Here is a 13,311-nt window from a genome sequence, read left to right on the forward strand (position 1 = left end):
ATGGTCGTTCTTGTATTCTTTGTGTTCTAGAAGTTTACAATCAATGGAAGACTTTGAGACGTTGATGGCAGTAGACATACCGGTCCTTCTTCACAGTATTGCGCGTGCTGAGAACTACGCACGCCTGCTCAAAACAACGCGCCCATGCTCAGAACTGGTAAAAATGACCGGTATGTTTTCCACCACTAAGTGTCTCAAAGTTTCCAACTGAAATTCGCAATCCTTGTTAAAAATTACTCGATACCTGATGCCTCCATGGCGCAAATAGCCCCGTGAATTTCTCCCGCAGCCCTTTCGTGAACCGTCCTCCAATGACCGTCGATGTAGGTCATGACGTCATATGCCCGGTCGTCACCTTCTCCGCGGGGACCGATCAGAAACCTCGTATGGGTGCTGGGGTCCATTCCCCAGACGTGTTCGATGTAGAACGGTAACCTCTGCGCGATTTGGGGGTCTAAAGACGTGGCCAGTCTAGAGTTGGCCGGGCAGCGGGTGAGGAAAGTTGCACTACTGTTTAGCAGCATTTTGACGCAATATTGGCCGTGTATCAGCGTCCACTCGTTTTCACAAACTGTTTTCAAAGAAAAAAACACTATCAATTTACTGTTTTACAAAGTGGTAATGACTCGAGTCAATGGTGCGACTCGAGTTCGACCCCAGTCATAATTTTTGGCGATATGACTCAGATCCCAAAAGGTAAATGACTAGAATCGAGTCGAGTCAATGCGGGCAAATGACTCGACTCGAGTCCCTCATCAAGAAGACCCAACTCAAATGAAAATAAATAGCATTCGAGTCTCAAAAATAAAAGTAAACTTCTTTGCGAAAGTACCAGCCTATAACATTCCTGTCATGCGTCATTATCATCACAGGTAAGATGTGGTGAAACCCAGAGGTAAATTTAGAAATGGCAAAAGTCACATTCTCTGTCATTTTCATTTGTCTTATTGTGTTCAAATACTGGTGACTCGAATTGACCTAATCTAAATACTTGACTCGATTTTTTGCCTAATGACTGGACTCGACCCGAGTCACAAAAATTCGTGACTAGTTACAACTCTGGCGTTCTCACTTCTGAACAAAATGAAATTAATAATGAGGCTTGGACTATAACCAATAAATAAGACAGCGCACGTACCTGCACTTGACAATTTCCCTACGCTTTTTGGAGAAGTCGGGGGTAAATGCCCTGAAAAATGAAACATGGAAGCGTTGTTCCTTGGTGTATTCTAATATACCTGATTTTAAGCCAGTGGATTGTATGAAAATTACTAACTTATCACGAAAAAACCTACAGCAATAACATTCTCCACGAAACAAAAGGCATGCCTACCTTGGTAATTTGATTTCTCACAGATAAACTGATTGGAATTTTTGGACGCGCACGGCACGTCGTGCCAGTGACTGGTGGAATGGAGATTGCGTAAGATGATTTGAGAACACCGTTCTAGGGCGCCCCCGTCCGGCTGGGGAGCGCCGTTCACCACGAATGACGACGACGATCTGACGAGGAAAAGGTAGCATAGGTGAAAAATAACGAGAAATTCTCTCTGACAGCGGTGGCACCAGAACACGTGAAGACGTCATGGTTTTTGTCCGTTCAGATGAAACCGGACCTGCGTACTCCGTGTCATGCACTTAAAAAGTAACCGGGTCGAAGGGCGCCCTCTGCTGTTCATGTCAGGGTTAATAACGCTGTGCTAAACTTACATTTGCCCACCTTCCAAAGGTCCTGGCACAAACCAGTCGGCGTAGCTCAGGGGACTTTCGTCTTGCCATCGATGCTGCAGTTGCAGGTGATGATACCGTAAGCCTGATAAGTAAGAAGATATTTTTCCAGTGACTGATTAAAAAAAAGTAAATCCATAACCCACAATCCTTAAAAGTCTTACAGTCGTCCATGCATGCTCGTACCAAAGGAAAGAAGTGTCTTGTCTGTAAATATTCGAATTTACGCTCAGAAAAGAAGAACATTAAAAAAAAAGTGGTCTGGCCTACCAATGTACGTATTGGAGTTGTTGGTTAACCAGGAAGAAGTCATCAAGCTATGGATGAAGTTCATCTCGGCGAAGTCACTGATGCTGACAAGATTAGCGTTCTCATCCGAGCACAGACGCTGGGCGTCCGTCCATCGGATAGAATTATTGGCCTCTCTAAAAGCGTAACACTGGCCGTTGTAGTGCCTCCATCCTGACTGGCAGTCTTCATCTGATTCAAAACAAAAAAGCGGTCAACGCACAATTGAAATAAACGTTCAGGCGCTGTCCAAACAACATACACCAGCAGCAGTGCTGGCCGGTTGCTTCGTTCTTATCATGTGCCAAGACTGATTAGCGACGTGACTCATTGACCACTGCTAACCTCACGGACGAATTACTACGACCTGGGCACCCGACAAACAGGACCAGTGGTTGGGTAGCGGTCGTTGTTCGAACTTGGTCACGACTGCCGGCTGAGCTCCTTACCTCAAAAGTGATTCTTCATGCTGTTTAATCTCTCTTATTCTGGGCATTTCCCCTTTAAGGACCCTACTGTCTTTACCCTGCATTAAGATTTTCCCCACCCCAAGTAATCTCTTAGTCTTCTTAGAGAAACAGTGGACACTGACAACATGCAGAGGGCGTCTCGTAACATTTAGTAGCACATTAGCATTGGCTCGTCTCATTCTCCAGGAAATACCCACCATCATCCCCTAGTACTGCATGTTGGAGATGATGTGCCTCCATTACATCCAGGTCTCAAGGGTGAGTAGAATACCGTAAGTGAGGAGTCAAGAGCCTTTGTAAGACTACTGTACAGGAAATACGGTTAAACAACGCTGTTACGTACCTGTGGTCTCATTGTCGAATAATTTCACTTTTGGCGTGAAGACGGCCGCTCTGTACTTGGCGTAGAACCCATTTCCAGTCACGGAGCCGTCGGCTCGGAAGCGCACGGTCATTTCGTTAAAGCTCGATCTGACTGGCCCGCGCGGCGGTTGCTCGTTGCTGAGTCTGGCCAGGAGCATGCCGCTCGTGCTGTCTGGCGCCCCGTCGTTGATTTTTACGAAGGAGGAGTCGCCGTAGGAACCCGGGACGTCGAATGTGACGAACTGTAGCTCAATGTATGTGCCAATATTCGTGGTGAGGTGCCAGATTGATGACGTACCAGGACGGTAAGGCCTCGGGTAATCGACGGACGCGATGGCTGCCTCGGGCATATCACAGCGCTGGATACCTTCGCCGCTGTAGAAACCAACGCCACAACCCGGAATATCTTGGAGAAGGCAAAACGAATTCCTACTAAGCACTTTCATTTTAAGAATCCAAAGTAATCTTGATATTTACACAGTGTATGTATAAGATTTTTCAAGTCTGGATTAAATACATGTGTACTACAAACAACGTTATCTTGTCTGATGTTTTAATTGCATATCAGTGGACCGAAAAGCCATATGTACCTGTACTTGCGTATTGGGCAAGAAATCCCAGCGATTTGGAGTCCAGTCCGGTCCTGAACACGACTTGCACGGAGGAGGAGTTAGACATGATGAGAGACGGCGTGGAACCACACATAGGCTGGCCAGCGGGGCCATTGTCGTACAAACCGTTGTCATCACTCAGAAATATCTGACGGATTGGAAAGTAACATCATAATACGTTAGAGCAACAAGTAATGAAAGAGGAATGCCTGAGTGTACGTCACGGAGGCTCCTCTTTTTTTTGGTGGGAACTGTACTTCGCTGGTTCACAAACGTGTGTGAAATACATGCGTTACGATCGCGTCGCTACCAACAGAAATGAACCCTCTCCACCAACGTAACTCTTTTCAACGGATGAGGGGGTGCTTCTGCTCAAGGCGGATGAAATCTTTCCGTTATCGGCTGGACTTACCTGAACGAAGTCAACACACTCGGAACTGTCTTCTTCCTCGGCGATCAGAAACTCGGAGAAGTTGAGGGCGATGAAGGAGCCAGTCGGGAGGCTAATATTCCAGGCGCAGATGGAGAAAGGTGGTAGCTTGGAAGGGAAGTCGGTCGTAGAGAAGTTGCCCCTCGGCGCAGTCAAGACGTCCTTCTTGCCGCATCCGGGGTCGCACTCGTCCGTTGACGCTGTGCAGTCTTTACCATGTAACAAGAAAAATCAGCCAGGGTGTCTTAAACCACCTCCATTTGAATGTTATCCAATGTTAAGTCAAGTTCACAGACTATTTAACTTCAAATGAACTCTGATTAAACTGGTAATTCGTTAATTTCCTTGGCTTCGTTATAACCATGCTCTGCGTCTTGTGCCCTAACTTGAGATAATTCTTTCTTTAGTGATTGGTTTGCGACTGAGATTTTAAGTGACTCGCATAAGACCGCACTACAGTTGTTTTATAACCAAGAAGCAGAAAAGCATCCTACCAGTCATGCTATAGGACGCCATGAAGCCCAGCTTCTTGGGCATGTCTTGGCCAATAGCGCCTATGTCCAGCCTCAGCGTGACGTTGTTGGACCGGCACGTGACCACCAAATCTCGCAGTTCCCCGCAGAAGGAGCCGCGCGACATGGAGTGGTGGGGCGTCAGGTGGTCGGTGACATTCAGGACGTCGATGCAGCGGGACATTCTCGGCATCCTGCGGAGCACCATCTCGTGGATTTCCAGCCTGAAAATGACGAGACCCTGCAGGTTCATGCTTTTGAATCACTGACTATAAACAGGCTGGCATAACAAGCAAGCTCTAACCTACAGGTAAAACTAGCCCACTGCGCTAGGACGGAGACAACATGGAACTCCACAGGGACATTTTGTGCCAGAACACAAAAAGGAAGGAGGTTTTCAACATATTCCGTGGATTACATGAACGACATGTAGGCCCTAGCTTCAAACTGATGAGAATTGTTGGCGGTTTGTGATCATCGTAGATACATCATCCCGAGTGATCCCCACTGAAACTGTATACCAATGCAATTACCCTGACTGACCTTACAAAGTTTCCCGGCGGTATCTGGATGTTGATCTGACAGGTGGAGCCTTGGTTGTACCAGGGCGGGAAGCTGAGGGAATGGATGTATCCTTGGCTGAAGTAGACGTATTCCAAGTTGACGTTCCTCGCCCACATCTCTTCGCATCTGACGTCAGCTACATCTGAAATGTTGCAGTTGTAAACACGACCGGAGTTAAGGTTTCCCGGATAGTTGTAAGGGGCAGTAGGACGATCGAGGGCTCCGCAAAGCCCCTACCCTAAGAGGCGACCAACTTCAACCAGTAACTTTGAATTGTCGTGTAAGGCTTTTGATATTGTTGTTGTGACTGTTCCGTAGCTGGCGTCTGTTACGCTGCAGCAGTTTAATGTCTCATTTTCCCAAGTATCGTAGTTTCAAATATTTTACTCTAGGAGATAGATCGATTTAATCAGAATTTTCGGTGGCAAAGGTTTGAATAATTTATCATATGTAAAAAGTGGGGCTTATTCCCCAAACGCACTCTTTTTGAACCCACGTACGACATTTTTAAGATGAAAAAATTCGAAAAAATTCTGATTAAATCGATCTATCTCCTAGAGTATTTATATTGATGAGCATAATCTTCAAGCTTAGCGAAAACAATCGTATTTTGAACATCGTACTCTGCCGTCCACGATCCGGCTTTTTAGGACAGCCGGTGACCAACTTCAAATTTCCGGCACAGAGTTTCGAAATTTTGTCAATTCGGTGACAGCTGTACATGAAATTAATGTCCACACGATCTTAAGGCGTAACTCATCAAAATTCATGAACGCTTGGCGTGAAAAACGTGGCGGTGATCGAAACACAGAAGGGTGAGATTCTGCCGCCGGCTGTCAAGCTTAAAGAGGTTAGCGTCTAAACGATGTGTCAGCGACCCTCCTCAGTCATGAATCTTTACAACACTTTTGAAACAGTTCCCTAACCGCTCAGTCCCGCTCGGTTACTTTCCGTCATGTATATGTATCTCACGCGTCTCACGCTCTCGTATTCAGGAGCGGTGGTGATAACTTTGGCCCTGAAGGAAAGTTTAAGTGATCAAAGCCTTCGCAGGTTGTGCCGAATTATCTCTCCCGAGAGGCGTCTAACCGCACACTCCAAGCGTCTTTCATTATTCGTACCAACAGACACAGCCGTCGGCAGACCCTTGGCAGTTCGTAATATGTTACGGGACATCGACGATGGTGGACGGAATATCATTAAATTTGGCGGGATCACGCGGCTGCCGAGGCACGGTACAAAGTCTTACCGTTGCAGGTGCTCTCTCCCAACAGCATAGGTGGCAAGGTGGAAGGGGCGTAACCACTTTCATCAGCGGAATCAGGCACGGGCCAATGGTAGCTGAAGTTGGGCCAGTCGATGTCGGGGATGTTCAAGTCCAAGCAGCCAAAGCCGTACGGGTCGGACAGGCAGTCCGTAGAGGAGTTCCCGTTCCCTTCGGCCGGCGGTTTATCAGTGCACAGTGCTGACAGGAAAGAGCATGCAGGTGAACGTGAAACAAACTGCAGCAGATTTGCACATGAAGTCGAGTTCGGTCCGAGAAAAAGGACATTAAGATTCGGGGCATCTGTAAGACAAATCGCTCTCAAAAATTGTGCATCATACGCTGGAATATATTCATGATTCCGAGCGTTGAGTGCCCAAGGGCAGACCCAGAGTCCAATTTTCGAAGGGGGAATTGTTGTGAGGACCCAAAATAGGAGTTTTTCACGTAAGCTTTGTGGCTTTTCTGAGGGGTGAAGTTACATTTCGGGGCTTTTTGCGCGTTTGCCAATGGAAGGAAAACAAACTGAACCAAACAATTCATTTTTCGTTATTTAAAAAAAGGGGGAGTGGTCCCTGTAGGCTCGCCAGACAATCACACAGTTGTTTCCTATCATCCCTGATGCCAAAAATAAACTGAACGACTGTCAGTAAAAGCTGCCTTGCATTCGTCCATCTGCTTTGAAATCAAAGTTGAGAAAAATCGGAATCACCAGTAAAAATGCTGCCGAGGGACATTTTGAGCACTGATGAACTTTCTCAGGCATAAAAACGTGGCGACTGTAAATCACCTTGCTTCTTTCTCTATCACAAATTCAATCAGCAAACAGGTAAGTTCCTCCAGCAGAGCCTACTAAAAGATTCGGGGGCGGTTTTTCATGTCATACTTGTGCAGGCAATGCCGTCCATGCTGTCCAGACGGAAGCCCCGCGGGCAAATACACTGGAAACCTCCCGGGAAGTTGCTGCAGGTGTGAGAGCAGCGGTTGTCGCTGGCCGTGCATTCGTCGACATCTGGAATGGTCCAATGAAAAGCAAATGACTTTTCGACTGACATACTGCCAGACAAGACAAATTTCGGGGCAAAGATTAAAATGGCTCCCTACGTCACAACGCCTGAGAACCTTAATTTCAACTCCTGTTTTCACTGACTCAATAAAGGGGCCCGCCCAGGTCTATAGGAAGGGGTACGAAATGCAATGGCTTGGGATCCCCTCAAATCTCTCGAAGCGTCCTGGGCATGCTCTCTAGGGAAAAGTTGTAAAAGGTATAAAAATCCTGCGATGTGGTACCTTTTTTAAATGTCTGAAAAGACAAATCCAAGACTTATGTTTTGTTAATGAAACAACGATTGGCCATAAAGGATTAGAAAGGGGCGTTCTAGCCCCCTAGCCACCCCCACCTACGCCCTTGCAATAAGATTGTTACCTAGTTGACAAATGGTTGCACGTGGCACCGCGTCATTCCTACATTGGAACTCCCTCCACCTCAAGTCATCGTTCATGTCGACGTACACACACCACTCGGTGCTGTTGTCGGTGATGTTGGTGGGCCAGCGGAAGTTGTCGTACGTCATGGGCGTGCCGTCGGCCCAGGCAAAGGCGTCCCCGCCCCGCTGGGTCCGGAGGCCGACCTTGTACTGGTAGTGGCGGTCGTTGACTTTGATGTCGTCCCGCTTAAACCCCAGCCACTGCTGGGTAGCCGCGGAGCTAATGGTGATGGGTTGGCTGCCCTCGGCGTAAATGTTGTCACAAGCCCCGCTGGACTGGGTGTTGACCGAGCCGACACAGAAGCCGTCGTGGAGAAGAGCGTCCTCTCCGCAAACTTGACCCTCTGCCCCAGATGGGAGGTGAAAAAGAGCCAAAAAGGTGCAAAAACTGAGCGAGGTATTTAGCAGATTTTATTTTGCTTGTTCTGAGTGGGGTAAATCTCAATGCTTGGTCCCATTTGAGTAAAGCTTCTCCAACTGTAGGTAGGAAATCTCAGGTCACCCAGGAGACGGCTGTTTCCTGATGTCAACATTGGTCATGGTTTGAAAGCTAAATATCAAACAGAAATGAGCAAATTCACGAGGCAACACAAAGTGATCAGAACGACTCCCGAGAGAAATTTATAATATTTCTGGAAGTTAATTTCCCATTTTTGGTGACGCACACGTTGTTAAATGTACAAAAACACTAGCCACTTTCCAGTGTCAAGCTTCGAAATACCTCGGGAATATGAATGGTTTTTAGGCATAATTCATGGTTCAGACAAGCGACGATGACAGCAATTGCAAGTGCCTTTCACGCCATGTTGGGTAAATATGCACATCAAAGCCCATTACTGCAAGGCTGATGTTCTAAAGGCATTACTTTATTCTTGTAAAAAGATGTAGGATACCAAACAACTCAGCGAGACCGGGGTTGATGGTTGAAAATGCGACAGGTCAGTTTGATACTGTTTGCAAAGGCGAGCAATCGTTTCTCTCTTAATGCAAGCGTTTCCGTGTGTAAAGCTCTCAGAGGCTCTTCTTATAGTTGATGCTGCCGTGACAGTAGCGCATTTTGAAAGCGGCGTCTGCATAGGCGCCCTTGCGCCTTCGCACGGGCGCCTAGCACCTACCCGATAGCCTGCATCCCAGGATCTCCATTCTCAGGCAGTAACCTCGCCAAGAGTAGGGGATGATGCGGAGCTTTCTCGTGATGAACGGCCGGTCAAAGTCATGCCTCTTCTCCGTGTGGGGATCAGGATACGCGGGAAAGTCCTGGTAATTGAAAATATTGTTCAACATAATTCTGAAGTTACGAATCAGTAGACCTGGAGAATCTTTTACGTTCAAATACACTGAAGAGCAGCCCTGTAAAAAGGATTAATATTTTCAACGCCCCAACTTCGCTAAGAAATATAGGCTAAATGACCAATAAACTGTTCAAAAACTTTGGGAAAATCAATTTCCGCTCACACATTGGTATTACATGTTTAAAGTTAGCTTGTTTAATTAAAACATGATCTTGTATGACTGACTTATAATTCTTATCATCAATCTCAAAAACGTTCGAACTGAATACCATACCATGACATCTCCTTCCAGGCTATAGTACTTCCTCCACAAGCTGTCGTTTCGAGAGCTGGTGTACAGCACCCTGTAGCTATCGGGCCAATAAAACACGTCCTGCTCGCCTAAGAAAGCATTGTAACCGCCTTGCGTAATCAGACCGGTGATTGTGTAGAGATCCAGGAGATCCACCTGGAAAGGGAACGGCAGGCTGAAAATATTTTGCATCAAGACGCAGCCGATCACTTGCTTTTTGGACACACATGATTAATACTTCCCCTGTGCCTTTGCTCATAAACACAATTCGATTTTCTCACCTGTGCCTGGGACTACCGGTTGTTCATCTCAAAGTGCAATTTTGTGTGAGAATATTTTTACATGAAGACACTGAACCTCGCGGAGAGATCAAGCCTTTCAACGGAAATCGAGCGCCGTCGATCGGGCTGTGTGCGTTTATTTTCACTTTTTGTCTCAGTTTTACACAGCTTGCTCGGAAAAAAATCAATACATGCTGGACTTCGCATTTTGTATTTCTGTCAGCCAAACTGTGCTAGCTACTACCTCTGGAATATATTGGGTGTTTGCTTTCTAATCTCTTTTCTCTTTTCCACTGTTCATCTTTCTTTATGCCTCCCGAGTTAGATTTCAAAAATATTCATTGCTTATAGACCAATGTGCTGACACCACTACTGCGGTGTCCCTGTCACTCAGGCGCACATTCCTAAGCTTGAGATGATTTTGGTTTGGTGCGCTCCCATTGGCTAACGAGGAAGTATTCAATGTGCATCTCTTTTGTTCACGCGAGTGGGGACATCACAGCTAACAATGACCCCTGATTCTTGTCACCGGATTGGTCTATAAACTTGAAGTACCAATCCAAGCAAAAATTAGCCGGGAACCAGTCACAAGATCATTCAAATTCATAACATTTCGGCAGGTAACCCCATTTTGCCAAGCAAACATTTTCCATGCTAAGTAAATTTCTGTATGGAGTTGTGCTCTTGTGAAATAGGTCCTGGCCAGTTTTGACAGAGAGGTATATATGGAGAGATTCACGCCCATTTCAGACTCGGGAACCAAAATGGCTGATCATTATCATGTGCAGTATAACATATTGCAACTTTTGTCTACTAATACGGGCATTTCACAACAGTGCGCCGCCAAGAGTTTGCAACGCTCTGGCCAATCATAATGCGCGAAATCTGTCGATCCAATGCGCGTTTGGAGAGGGTCGACAGATTTCGTGCATTGTGATTGGCTAACACCTTGGAAACTCTTAGAGGCGCACTTTTGTGAATCGCCTGTATTGTCCGTGTGCGCGCACTGACGCATAATCCACCATTTTGGTTCCAACAATTAGGGTCGCAACTCCAGTATACAGCTCCACTTCTGACCTGTATCCAGTGGTTGTTTCCCATGCCGTTGGGTTTCCAGCAGTTAAAGTGATGCAGGCGGCCCATGTCCCCCTCCTGCCCGGCGTACTCCGAGGACTCGGTGATCTGTGAGGCGGCGATGAGGCCGGACTCCATCCCGAGTCGGCGCCCACAAGCTGTCACACATACAGGCACACACACGTAAGAACCGATTAGCAGGCCAGTGGAGTTCCAATGGAGGGATTGCACTCTGTCTGTTTTGAATGGTTCCTTGCCATGTTAAAGGAAGTGTTACCGATTACCAACTGCAAGGGGTCGATTAGAACATACTTGCAGACGTAGATCGGGGCGCCTACGTCAAAAGGTTGGAAGACCCCATCCATAACTTAAATCACGTTGGGGGCTTATTTTCTGTGAACTGTTAAGGATAAAACAAAGCAACCAAATCGTTTCACAAATGCCAACAAAAATCCCCCAGCAAAAAATAAATAAATAAATAAATAAATAATAAATAAATGAAAAATAAAACATCCTGGATTTGGCTCTGAGCTGTACATGTTGAATTGGAACACACTCTTCCTCGATACAAATACACGTGCAGGCTGCTCCGGTTTCATCCTCTTGCCATTTACAAATGAAGTGCTGTAATTGGCGTCGCTAAGACTGAACCATATCGTGCGTACCTTTCCCTGATGTGGAATTAACCACCAGCGACAATGTTAGAGTTAAACTTAATGTGAAAGGGGCATAAATATGATTTTTATGTAAGCCGCAGAAAAAAACACCGTTGAAAAAAGTGTGGCCCAAGGCACCTGATAATTTTCACCCAATACCTCACTGATTGTAGCTACGATGAAGAAACTCGCAAGGGGTTTTTCCATAGGCGCCTGTAAAGTACTGTTTTTAGACACGAACTTCTACACCACTCAAAGCTGTTTGTGAATAGACACGAACCTATTGGAGTCTGTTAAATACACACTCACTGGCTGCGCTGGGCACGCCTTGTGAGACAAAATACGTCGAAAGTCTCGTCATGTCTGAGAGATATTATTCACAGGATTCCATTGTAAGTCTTGCCCAATTTAGGGGACTAAATTGCACACCGTAGATTCTTCACAGTAATTCTGATCCCATACTGGGTGTACGTGGAGCTAAAACCGTCTAAAAAATCAATGATCTATTAGTGAACATTAAAGAGTATAAACCTTGTGTGTACTTTCAGTGTTTGGATTTATTAACACAATGCGTCACATTCTTCTTGTAAAATTTCACGCGCAGTGATTCGAACATGAGAAGAAAGTGCTCTATCGCGAGTTGAATGAGAGGAATGTCAAATATTAACAACTAGACTACTGCGGTATCCCAGCAACGCACCTCGATATCTGCAGCCGATGAGCTCCAATCGCAAGCAGGCGCCCACGTCCGAGTCAGGGGCGGCCTGAGGATAGAGCCTCAAGACCTCAGCTTGGATGGACGGGTCTAAGTTGTTCCTCTTGAGGGTGCAGCGGTCATTGTTTCCCACAAATACCTGTGTATATTATGCAAATTGATCGATGCTTTGTCAAGTTACCTAATTATGCAAATCGATGTCGACCAACTCTCAACTGAGTTTTATTTCATTCGGAATGATTTTGGTTTTTGTTTGTTGTGAAAATGGGTTTCCAATAAAAATCCACGCGTTGTACACCCTGATTTGACGTGGAGCGTAATATTGTGAAGTTCAGAATAATTTTCATTTCGATTCGTCGTTTAATCACACCTTCAATTCTACACAGTGAGCTGTATTCATGCAAACTATATAGTGAACCACATAATTTTTTTGTCCAATAGCCACGAGCGTGACTCCCTTCGGTTTAAAGGGTACATCGGTTTCCACGGGCAAACAAGCACATAAAGCCCTTCTCAGTTTCCGAAAAACCACCTGTACCAATAGCTGGAGAGAAACTGACACTGCCAATGTACACAGACTTTGGTGTATCCTAGGGGAAAGACGCGTCTGCAGGCTTTGTGTCAACCCACAAACCTGACTCCGTCCGGGCTCCGGGTAGTCCAGCAGGTCCTCGATGCTCCTGTCCGCCGAGTACCGGATGGTATAGCGGGCGGTCCACCTGTCGACGTTCCCGCACCCTTGGGTAACCACCCCGGTGATGCGATGGACTCCAGGGAGGTACACCTGCAGCCACGGGTTGGCGTCGAACAGAGACGGCATCCAACCTGCTGGGGAAAAGAAGTCCCGTGTCAACACAGGTGAAATCCAATCACTCAACAACGCGGGACCTTCAGTGTTTTTTTCTCACTCAACACGGAAATCTGTAGCCGTCAATTTGTCATTAACCAAGAATTTGCTTTTCCACAGTGTGGAGGCTATCGAAAGTTAAGTATAAACATATTTCCATCACATGATGCTAGAATCCGTCATCGGTCTACGTAATGAAAGCGACAGTGACACTACAAGTTTTAAGAGGAATATCCGTAGGGTTAGCATGGCAAATGCACACAGTTAGAAAACCTGATTTAAATTCGGGAAATATTCTGTACACTGAAAATAAGCAATGTACACTTCCTTCAGTGATTTGTCGTCGATTATTATTTTTTTTAATTACACCACAGTTTATCTACATTTTTCGTTAAGTAATCGACTTGTATTTTGTCGACAATAATTCCTGGTGATTT

General features: G+C 46.1%; 1 protein-coding gene across 1 annotated transcript in view; it reads right to left on the minus strand.

The window, feature by feature from the left end:
• LOC110988203 (uncharacterized) overlaps nt 1-13,311 on the minus strand; it is a 63,811-nt gene that overhangs the window by 13,540 nt on the left and 36,960 nt on the right. The window contains exons 12-29 of the mRNA XM_022251518.2: nt 12,662-12,852; nt 12,013-12,166; nt 10,660-10,814; nt 9,284-9,457; nt 8,833-8,974; nt 7,657-8,061; nt 7,117-7,242; nt 6,216-6,431; nt 4,946-5,108; nt 4,385-4,626; nt 3,873-4,099; nt 3,440-3,608; nt 2,830-3,255; nt 1,999-2,208; nt 1,711-1,813; nt 1,334-1,503; nt 1,139-1,189; nt 245-571 (exon numbers count right to left, since the gene is read on the minus strand). Coding sequence (XP_022107210.2) covers nt 245-571; nt 1,139-1,189; nt 1,334-1,503; nt 1,711-1,813; nt 1,999-2,208; nt 2,830-3,255; nt 3,440-3,608; nt 3,873-4,099; nt 4,385-4,626; nt 4,946-5,108; nt 6,216-6,431; nt 7,117-7,242; nt 7,657-8,061; nt 8,833-8,974; nt 9,284-9,457; nt 10,660-10,814; nt 12,013-12,166; nt 12,662-12,852 — 3,651 coding nt within the window. The remainder of the gene's footprint in view (nt 1-244; nt 572-1,138; nt 1,190-1,333; nt 1,504-1,710; nt 1,814-1,998; nt 2,209-2,829; nt 3,256-3,439; nt 3,609-3,872; nt 4,100-4,384; nt 4,627-4,945; nt 5,109-6,215; nt 6,432-7,116; nt 7,243-7,656; nt 8,062-8,832; nt 8,975-9,283; nt 9,458-10,659; nt 10,815-12,012; nt 12,167-12,661; nt 12,853-13,311) is intronic.

This window comes from Acanthaster planci, linkage group LG15 (assembly GCF_054643075.1).
Source record: "Acanthaster planci isolate LZ-2023a linkage group LG15, COTS_SCS, whole genome shotgun sequence".
Classification (NCBI taxonomy): Eukaryota; Metazoa; Echinodermata; class Asteroidea; order Valvatida; family Acanthasteridae; genus Acanthaster; species Acanthaster planci.